The sequence below is a fragment of the Microtus ochrogaster genome, chromosome 10, assembly GCF_000317375.1.
Source record: "Microtus ochrogaster isolate Prairie Vole_2 chromosome 10, MicOch1.0, whole genome shotgun sequence".
In the NCBI taxonomy this organism is placed as follows: Eukaryota; Metazoa; Chordata; class Mammalia; order Rodentia; family Cricetidae; genus Microtus; species Microtus ochrogaster.
This window is the reverse complement of record NC_022016.1, coordinates 59,655,663-59,665,775: the sequence shown is the minus strand read 5'-3', so window position 1 is coordinate 59,665,775 and position 10,113 is coordinate 59,655,663. Positions and strand designations below refer to the sequence as shown.

Genomic DNA, 10,113 nt, shown 5'->3' with positions numbered 1-10,113 from the left:
TCCTTGCCTATTGGCAGGTAGGCTAGCTTAGACTAGGTCAGTGTGCAACACCCTCCCTCAACCCCTGAGAGCCTCCGGACTTGAAGGCGCTGTCTCTTCTTTCCCTTAAGGCCCCCATCATCCTACCTACCTCTGACATATGTCTGCTAATGCTTTCCCACTCGGCTGGGAACGTGAGGCGCGCTATCCTAATAAGAATGCTCATCTGAGGGGTACTTCAAGTCAGCTCCCTTTCTAGGGCCCTGTCATTCGATTATATGTCATGACAGCCGGCAATTTCCCACGGGTGGTTATGGTAGGCTTCATTAAGAACGAGTTGCTGCAGAAGGCTTTCAAGACAAGCACTAGTCGGCCACCGGGAAGATGCTAGCGGCTCTTACCAAAGTAATCAAGCCAGTTCATCTCGCGCAGAGCCTTGGGGAGCCGAAGGATCTCGATGTTGTATAAGTTTTCCACCTCCTTGAGGAGGTTCTGTCTGTCGGACTCGATCTGCTTGGTTCGAACTAGCACTGCAAAGAGGTCAAAACCGACGGATTCCCGTTGTCAACAAGAGGGCAAAGCCGTCGCAACCGCGCCCCAACCCGCCCGAAATTCGCGAGGGCCGCGAATCCGCTCCTTACCCTCGCGGTCGAAGTCCTTCAGGAAGGAGGCGAGCTTGCGGCTCCGCAGTGCGTTGGTCTTGGAGCGGCGACTGCAGCCCTTCCTGGGAGCCATGGCGCCGGGGTGAGGGCTGCGTCGAGGGAAGGATCGAGCAGCTGGGTTCGGCGGCTGGGACAGGGAAAGGGGACGTGCGCGGAGCGGCGGGAGTTCAGTCGTTGGAGGCTGGGAACCCAGAAGTCTGCGGACGCGTACTTGCGGGACCCGAAACACAGACGCAGGAAACCTCGCAGCTCCTCTACTAACCGCCACCCAATTTAAACTCAACGAATACAGGACGGCCAATAACAAGTCACCGTCTTGGGACGCTTCTCACACCGCCCAATCACAACAAAGCTCCTTCTCCGTCCCTCCACCAATTCTCATAGAGGACTTCAATGCCCAGAAATCATTGCGGCCTACGCCTTCTTTTCGCGACTTCCGAATTGCACTAAGTGGATTTAGACTGAAGGGTTTGCGTTTGAGCATGTGCAGACAGTGCTAAGCGCAGTGTGGCTCTTGGTGTCCACTCAGTTTTGACTAGCCAGGATTTAGGTTTTCCTGCTGGTTTAGGGACACGGCTGGCAAGCTCAAAGAGAGGCGACGAGACTCTGGCTCCAGACGCACGGCTTCGAGGAGAGCCAGGCTCCAGGGGACTCGCAGTCTAAGGCAGAAGATTTCCCTGTCCTGAAGAAACCTCTTCTGAAGACTTCCAGGACCCTCTTCCTGAGGTGAGAAGCAAGAGTTCTTCCACAGAGAGAGCTGGTAAGAGGACCGCCAGACCCTCCACTCTTGAGTGTCAGCGGTGACAAGACAGAGACACAGCTTCACCCTCCCACCCTTAGCAGCATGAGGTGCTCCCCAGAGCTTTTACGGACTGCAGTTCAGTCGGTGACTTTGACAGTAAAAAGGATTCAGGTCTAGCCAGTTCATTTAAGAAGCGGAATCAGTCTCTCTCTCTCTCTCTCTCTCTCTCTCTCTCTCTCTCTCTCTCTCTCTCTCTCTCAAACACACACACACTTGAGTAGGGATTCACCGTGTAACACTGGCTGGCCTGGAACTCTCTTTGTAGACCAGTTTGCCTCAAACTCAGAGATCTGCCTATCTCTTGTCTCCTCAGTGCTAGGATTAAAGGTGCATGCCACAATGTCCAGCCTAAAGTTCTTTTTAATACAGGCTTAAGCACAAGGGTTAAGAAAGAGGTACCTAGAGAGAAAATAAAAGACATTTGCCAGCTGCTCAAAGAATCTCAGAAAGCAAGACATAGCCAAGTGGGTGTGGGCTTCTAAGGGAGAGTCAGTAATTGATTGTTTTTTAACATTAATCATGTATACTACTTTGGTGGCTTTCAAGATGCATCTCAAGAAGGTTTCTTAAAAAAAAAAAAACACCTGTTATTCCCTTCTCTGTCTTCTCTTTGATAAGAGAAGGAAGTGAGGTGACTTCTGAGATGCCTTGGATGATATTATAAGCTAAAAGGTGAAACCAGGAGCTGCTATGGTTGTGCCAGAGGTACCTTCCTTTCCCTGGAGTGGGATTTTAGAAGATTGAAGGGTTGCAGCTGGGTGGGGAGGAAGGCCTTAAGCAGCTGTAATTAATTGTACTGCTGCAATTCTCACTTTGTTGTTGAACAGAGCCATCAACCTGCTTCCAGGATGGGAGCCCATGTTCTTTGTCACGTCCCCCAACACCTCCCTACCTTTCTGCATTGCCTTAGGACTATTTGAAGACCAAAAGCTGACCTTCTTATGAGGTCAGATGTGACTCACCCTTGACCCAGGCCCACCCCTTCTGGTACCCTGTCTCTTGGTTTTGTCTTCCCAGAAGATGGCTCAAGACCAGCCTTTGCTGGCCGTGCAGGAGGTCCTGAGGAAGTGCTTCCCCGTGGTGGAGCAGCAGCAGGGCCTATGGCAGAGCACTCTGCAGGACTGCTCGCCCCTCCTGTCCTCTCTCAGCAACCTGGCAGAGCAGCTCCAGGCTGCACAGAACGTGCGCTTTGAGGATGTGCCTGCCCTTCGTCCCTTCCCAGACTTACAGGAGCGGCTGAGGCGCAAGCAACTGGAGGCTGGCGACATCGCCCTAGACAAGCTAACTGACAGGCTGTAAGAGACTCCATGGCCCCCTTTTCTTGGCGGAAAGATCTTAATGCTTCGTGGCATCCCAGACCCAGTAAGGGTGGGCGTACAAAAGTTACAAAAGCAAGGTGGGAGTGGTCATTCAGGGGACTAAGGTTGAAGGATCGTTGAGTTTAAGGCCAGCCTAAGCTACATTATAGACCTTGTCTCAAAAAAAAAAAAAAAGAAAGAAAGAGAAAACCAGGTCAGGTAAATGTCTTTAATCTGAACAGTCAGGAGGCACAGGCAGGCCAGATTTCTGAGTTCGAGATCAGGGCTCACAGAGATACCCTGTCTTAAAAATAAATTTAAAAAATAATAAAAATAAATGAATAAGCCGGGCAGTGGTGGCCCACGCCTTTAATCCCGGCACTCGGGAGGCAGAGGTAGGCGGATCTCTGTGAGTTTGAGGCCAGCCTGGTCTACAAGAGCTAGTTCCAGGACAGGAACCAAAAGCTACAGAGAAACCCTGTCTCAAAAATCCAAAATAAATAAATAAATAAAATAAAAATAAGTAATCCTAAACCAACTAAAGAAATTAGAAAAGCAGAAAGGAAGGGGACTGGAGAGAGTGTAGCCTTCTTCTGTAGTTGTCTTTGGTATATTTTAGGGCTAGTAAGTGCCAGAACTAAGGGTTTTGTGTGCATTACCTTATACACCTCTGGGCTAACCCTGTTTGTACTTTCTGTCAAACCAGTTGTCCTGATCACATAGCCAGTGAGGAACAGAGCTGGGATTCTTTTTTTTTTTTTTTTTTTTTTTTGATTTTTTGAGACAGGGTTTCTCCATAGCTTTTGGTTCCTGTCCTGGAACTAGCTCTTGTAGACCAGGCTGGCCTCAAACTCACAGAGATCCGCCTGCCTCTGCCTCCCGAGTGCTGGGATTAAAGGCGTGCACCACCACCGGCTGGCTCAGAGTTGGGATTCTGAAGTGTGCCTGCCACTCTAGCTGGGGCTCTTCAGCACCACCCGGTTCTGCACAGGTATAGCTGACAGAGATGGATGCATGTATAGCTGAAATAGCTCCTGAAGCATAGCACAAGTGTTAACATTGATACTTTGTTTTCTGTTTATTGCTGTTGGTCACCGACTATAAACTAGGCTCATAGACTTGTGGGTTTTGGATTGTTTCTTGTTTTTTGTTTTTTTTTTTTACACTGCAAATCTGTTGGGCTTTTTAGAACCAGAAATCTGGGCTAGGGAAACCTTTGAGAAGTTACAGCCTTTGTCTTGGTGATGGATCCTGGGAGTCTGCATTAGCATAGTAAACTAAGCAGCTGGTGGTACAGAATTTTCATCCCAGCACCCTTTCTTTTTTCCCTCTTTTTGGGTCCTTGTGTCCTGTCTACCCCCACCTCCCAAACCCACCTTGACCTAGACGGAAAGTAGTCCTGACTGTCCTGGAACTTGCTCTGTAGACCAGGCTGGCCTCAAACTCACAGAGATCCTCCTGCTTCTGCCTCCCCAGTGCTGGGATTAAAGGCGTTTGATGGCACCACCACTGCCTCCTTGTACACATGGTCGAATTCACCTTTCTAATGACCATTCACTGATACACTGACTCTGTGTTTGCTGTATATGGCGTCCTGTTCTGTGGAGACACAGTGAGCAAAGGGGAAAGACCTCACTTTCCACAGCAGTCTGCACACCCTGAGCCCACATTGTCATTCAGGAAGTGTCCAAATGAGGGCAGTCAAGATGGCTCACTGGTGAAGGTACTTGCTATGCTAGCCTGATGACCTGCGTTCCGTCCCTTGGGTCCACAGAGGTGAGAGGACAGACTGGACACCACACAGTAGTTCCCGGCCCTCCACACACGTGCTGTGGCCTGTGTGCACCCTTCCCCATACTTAATTAAAAAGAATTTGCAAAGTGGCTCTGGGGTGTACTTCAGTGGTAGCCCACTTCCCCAGCATGTCTGAGGGTTTGGGCGCTCTCTAAAGTCCTCCAGATGGCAGTAGTTGGTAGATAAGCCTTACGTCCTCCCTCTTCTGTGACACTGCCTGACATCCCATTTTCCCCCACAGAGCCACCCTCCTCAGGGTTCGCGACACCGTCAGCAGCCATGTGGAGCGGGTGTTCCAGACCTACGAGCAGCACTCGGCTGCGCTTGACATGGACGCTATCCTGCGGCCCTCGGTTGTGAGCCCCTCTGTGGCTGACATGTTGGAGTGGCTGCAAGACATCGACAGACATTATCGAAGCTCATATCCTTGAGTGTGGTCCAGGCCGCCTGGAGCTGCTCCTAGAAGCCTTTGCTGGCTTGGGTTGCACAAGGTCAGCAGGCTGTACAGTTTGCTGCAGTTTTCTGTCAGTGCTCAGACCTGGCTGCTTCCTGCATTTGGGTTTTTATAGGCATTCCTTACAGTTCACCTGCTAGGACCTGCTGTGAGTGTTGAGGGGCGGGTGTGAGAGAGGGCAAGTATATAGTGTCCGATAGAGAGTGCTAAGATTAGAGCAGGAACGGCTGGTAGGAAGGTGGGGCCGGGATTGGTTTGTTTGTTTTTTATTTTAAGACAGGGTTTCTCTGTGTAGTCCTGGCTGTCCTGGCCTCTGTCTTCTTCTGCCTCCCGAGTGCTAGGATTAAAGGTGTGTTTAGCCCAGCTTGGGGTTGTGATTTTAACAGTGTCAGGGCAGGCACCCAGGAGGCAGTGATGGTTATGACATTTAAGCCAAAATTTGAAAGAGTGAAGGAATGAGCCGTGTGGGTATGTGGGAGTAGAATGGTCCAGGCAGAGGGGACATCGAGTGGAAAGGGCTGGGTGGGAGCATGCCTGGTATTTTTAGGAAATAGCCGTGAAGCCTGTGTGGTGAGGGCAGGGCATGAGGATAGTGGGGGGCTTGGTTTTTGAGAAGGATCTTGAAGGTTTTGGCTGTTATTCTGAGATGAACATTCTGAGAAGGTTTTAAGCAGAATAGTGTGGCTAAGGCCAAGCTGACCAGCATTCATGTAGAGGTCAGAGGATAACTTGGCAGAATTGGTTCTCTCCTTCCATCATGTGACTCCCCGGATGAAGTTCTGGTCATCAGATTTCAGCAAACACTTTTACCCAGTGAGCCATCTTGCCAGCCCCAGGACACAGACTCTTAATCCTGTATCCTCTTCCCACAGATTCTCTCTTTGAGCTGCCTGTGGTTAAGGACCAGACTGTCATCTTTAGGCGATCTAGTTGTGTTCATCCGGAAGTTGTCAGCTCTTCTGTTAATCCCTGCCTTGTCCTCCATTGCTGCCTTTCTTCTGGCTCAAGTCACCTTTCCAGTACCTTTTACTCTAGCCAAGTGTGCCAGGACACCATACTTCCTCTGCCCCATGCTTTTGTTTCTCTGTTTCTGCCCATGGTGTGTCCATCTGAACTGCCACTGAGGTGTTTTTTTTTTTTCACTGCATTTTGGTTTCTCTGTTTGGCCCTGACCGTGCTGGAACTAGCTCTGTAGACCAGGCTGGCCTTGAACTTACAAGGTCCTTCTGCCTCTGTTCCTGAGTGCTAGAATTAAGGCATGGGCCACTACAGCTGACCAGAACTGCCAGTGAGTTCTATCTTTCAGGTCACTTTGCTTTTCTGTCTGGTCCATCCTCAGCCTGTGAGGTCTGGGTCCTCTTAGTAGCATCAGGTTGTGCTAGTACAGGTGCTCAGCAGTCTCTCGGCACGGTAAGCCCCGCCCACCTGGGAAGGTGTACTGCTACTCGAGCTTCTGCCACTGAGCTTCCTACACTTCTCCCCAGCAGGTTCCCTTTCCTATTTTTTATTTTTTGAGCCATCCTTAACTTCTGGGAAGGTACCTGAAGAGAAAGTACCTCCTCTCCTCCATCCACTGGGGAGACTTGGCCAGTATCCAAGCACTGCCTAAGGCCTGGGAACAAATTTCAGAAGACGAATGTCAAAGCTTTGTGCCAGGTACTGGTTTCCATTAGCTCCCATGCTGCCTTCCTTTCCCTGTGGCTTGCCTCTGTGGGGATGTTAGAAACACCCCTGCTGTGCTTCGGGGCCTTAAACCTGATGTTGTGTACCCCGTTTCCTGTTCTAGATATCTTGGTGAGCGTCTCCTTCTTCCTGGAGGAGCCAGGAAGCTGCACAGTGACTGGAGATGTGGAGCCCCGCAGCTGAGTGCTGCTGTTGCCACCCTCGGCTATCTCGAAGTGAGCATCAACACTGCAGCCCCACGCTCTGAAATACCAGTGCCGACGGTTAGAGGTGCCTACGGCTTCTCCGTGCTAGACCATGGCCAAGGGCCCATGGCCACTGTACTGCAGCTCTGAGAAGTGGATAGGGCAGAGGGAAAAGGAAGGCAGCACTGATAAACAGTGTCCATCTCCATCGTTAGGCTTGAAGCGGCAAGGAAGGAAAGAACCAGGAGCTGAAGATCCATGGCTGTCCCTGCCTCTTTGTCAGCTGAAGTATTTTAGTTGGCTCAGGTCCTGGTTATGTGTATCTGAGTCCTCAGTGGTTTAAATCTGAGTGGGTCTGGGAGTGCAGGGCAGTAGCAGTGTGTGTGTGGCACATGAAGACCTGGATTCAATCTCTTGCACACCCAAGAAGGGAGGAACTGAAGGAAAGGGAGCGTTTAAAATGTTTACCATTTCCAGAACTAGCCACCAGGGGGAGACGGTGCAACGTGAGCCGTTCTGAATGCTTTGTCCTTGAGAGCTGTTAAAAGTAGCTGAGGGCCAGGACTATCCCACCTGCCTCTAGAGAGGCGATCTCTGTGATTTTTGATCATCCTGGAGTACATATAGCTCCAGACCAACCAAGGCTACATACCAAGACTCTTGTCTCAGAAAAGGGAAAGAAATACGTTAGCTGAGAATAGTGACTCCCCAGATGCCAGGCTGGAGGCTCAGGTGACCTTTTATTGGCTACATTCTTCTGGGTTTGGAGTGACTGGCCAGGTAGGAGAATACGCCAGCTATGGTTGTTAGTTTTAATTGTTCATTTGGAAGGGAGTCTCAATGAGGAATGTTCTAGATTTGGTTGGCCTGCAGGCAGGCCTGCGGGATTTTCTTAATTGAGAGCCATCCTGATGTGGGTGGCATCGTTTCATGGGCTGGGCCCTAGATCACATGAGGGAGAGCAGGCTGAACACCAGCAGGCACGCACTCCGCCATTGCTCTTGACCGTGGGTATCATGTGACCAGCTGCTTCAAGTGCTTGCCACCTTGACTTCCCCGCAGCGATGTACTGTCCCCTCAGATTACGAGCCTAATAAACCTTTCTCCTTTCAGTTGCATATGTCAGTGTGTTTATCGAAGTGTTCTAGGGCTCCCTAAAGGAACAGCTGATGGAATGGAAGACTATATGGAGAGACGGGCTAGAGTGAGGGCGGTAAGCCTAAAGCAAAAGCTGCTGCTTCCCTGTGCGTTTATGTGGACAGAAAGTGTGGTTCAGCCTTGGGATGGGTCTCCCCGCCTCAAATGATCCAGATTTAGGGTAGGTCTTCCCCCGGGTCTTCCCCCCCCCATGATACAGTCAAGAAAACCCCTCCCAGGCATGCTCAGTTGCTTGGGTGTTAGTTGATTCCAGCTGTGGCCAAGATTAGCCATCACACACAGTGACAGGAAATAGTCTTAGAGGCAGCCTTGAGTCATAGGTCAGAGCCTCAGTCACCTTCTGTGCAGTGGCCTCTTGCCTTGGGGTCCCAGCTTCCCTCTTGTAGAAGGCAAGGCTGGCATGCACAGGACCGGACACAGAGCGTGGGAACATATAAAAAAAGTGGCTTTGTTCTTACTACATGTTTTTGTATTTAATTAAAGGGAAAATAGGAAAAAAAATTAAACAACAGAAAAGTATAATGCAAAACCCACCCTAGATATTTTGATCTATATCCCTTCACTGTTCTTAGCAAATATAAAAACAAAAACCCTGATACAAACTCATTCTTGTGAGCCAGGGATCCTCCTCTCTCTGTTTCCCTAGGACTGGGATTACAAACTAGCCACAATGCCTAATGATCTTCCTCAGCCTCTCAAATGTCAGGGCTACAGTTGTGTGCCATCATGCCCACCATTAGCATGGAGTCTTGTGCTGGGCCCTGGGCATAGAGCTGAAAGAAAGTTACAGGAAGTATTACAGTTCAGGCAGGCCTGGGGCCAGCTGAGGCCAGAAGAGGGCAGCAGGTCCCTGGAGTCGTAGATGGTTTGTCAGCCACCATGTGAAGTGAATGTACTGCGGTATAATGCTCCTGTACACTGTAAAGATTTGCCGCTCGTAGTGGTTTGGTAAAACACTTATTAGCCGGTAGCCAGGCAGGGAGACCAGACTAAGAGAATTCTGGGAAGAGGAAAGGCAGAGAGTCAGAGAGTCAGTCACCAGCCAGACATAGGAAGTAAGATGAGAATGCCTTACTGAGAAAAAGTACCAAGCCACAGGACTAAACGTAGATAAGAATTATGGGTTAATTTAAGTTGTATGAGCTAGTTAATAATAAGCCTGAGCTAATATATCAAACAGTTTGTAATTAACATATGCCTCTGTGTTTCTTTGGGACTGGGCAGGACAGAAATTTCCATCTACATGAATGTGGTTCTTTAAGAACAGCTAGGGCTGTCAATCACTGATCTCTGCAGCCCCAGGCCTGACAGTTTTGAATCAGTGTTTCTCAAACTTAAATGTGCATATAAATGACCAGTATCTTGTTAACATTTAGACTCTTGCTCTTTACTATCTGATGAGGGCTCAGGTGATGTTAGTGCTGGTGGTCCAGGAGTTGTAGAGAGTTGGATTCAGATGGCAATGAAGTGACAGAAGGGTTACAGTTGACTTCAACTGGGAGAAAAGAGGCACTGGCTGCTGTGGGGACTACTTCATGGTGACAGTGACATCCGAGTTAGCCTTGGAGGGAATTTGACTTGGAGCTGGATGAGGGAGAGGGGAGCAGGGCAACCCATGGGGGCAATTCAGACAAAAGCAGCCTTGGCCTGAGGGTGGAGTTTGGTGAAAGTCTGTTGTGTGCCTGGCACCATGCTTGTTACATTTACCTCCAGAGCCTGGCATGTTAATAAAATTCAGAACATCGGCTATGTAGATAGAGTTCATGGGATGGGATGACAAGACCGCATCTGTGAGGGACCAGACTGTGAAGACTCTTGAGTTTGTATTTGTGCCGGCTGAACAGACAGAGACCTGAGTCTTCTTAGCACTCATGTTAAAGCCAGGTACAGTGACTTGTGCTTATAATCTCAGTTCTGGAGAGCAAGACAGACCCTCTGGGGCGTGTTTGACACTGTGAGCTTCAGGTTCATGGAGAGATCCTATCTTAAAAGACAAAGGGAGTGGGAGGCAGAGGCAGGCGGATCTCTGTGAGTTCGAGACCAGCCTGGTCTACAGAGCTAGTTCCAGGACAGGCTCCAAAACTACAGAGAAACCCTG

The 10,113-nt window shown here is 49.7% G+C and overlaps 2 protein-coding genes across 5 annotated transcripts in view; one reads left to right on the top strand and one right to left on the bottom strand.

Annotated features, from left to right (window-relative positions):
* The window catches only part of Cdca8 (cell division cycle associated 8), a 14,107-nt gene extending 13,236 nt beyond the window's left edge, over positions 1–871 (bottom strand). Inside the window, exons 1-2 of the mRNA XM_005353269.2 lie at positions 621–871; positions 381–509 (exon numbers count right to left, since the gene is read on the bottom strand). Coding sequence (XP_005353326.1) covers positions 381–509; positions 621–714 — 223 coding nt within the window. The 5' untranslated portion in view covers positions 715–871. The remainder of the gene's footprint in view (positions 1–380; positions 510–620) is intronic.
* A 222-nt stretch (positions 872–1,093) lies between these two features.
* C10H1orf109 (chromosome 10 C1orf109 homolog) lies at positions 1,094–9,045 on the top strand. Of its 4 annotated transcripts, none has more exons than XM_026782367.1 (5): positions 1,094–1,401; positions 2,461–2,738; positions 4,777–4,956; positions 6,527–6,645; positions 6,776–9,045. In XM_026782367.1, exons 2-5 carry the CDS (start codon positions 2,464–2,466, stop codon positions 6,853–6,855), a joined length of 654 nt encoding a protein of 217 aa, XP_026638168.1. In that variant the 5' UTR covers positions 1,094–1,401; positions 2,461–2,463; the 3' UTR covers positions 6,856–9,045. The 4 variants fall into 4 exon arrangements, with proteins under 4 accessions (XP_026638168.1, XP_026638171.1, XP_026638170.1 ...); XM_026782370.1 differs by having other exon boundaries at positions 1,128–1,367; positions 2,464–2,738; XM_026782369.1 differs by having other exon boundaries at positions 1,128–1,367.
* The last annotated feature ends 1,068 nt before the right edge of the window (positions 9,046–10,113 follow it).

Coding starts and splice junctions, on each gene's coding strand:
- C10H1orf109 (XM_026782367.1), top strand. CDS start 2,464: ATGGCTCAAGACCAGCCTTTGCTGGCCGTGCAGGAGGTCCTGAGGAAG. Junction 2,739..4,776: donor GACAAGCTAACTGACAGGCT/GTAAGAGACTCC, acceptor TTTCCCCCACAG/AGCCACCCTCCTCAGGGTTC. Junction 6,646..6,775: donor ATGTCAAAGCTTTGTGCCAG/GTACTGGTTTCC, acceptor TTCCTGTTCTAG/ATATCTTGGTGAGCGTCTCC.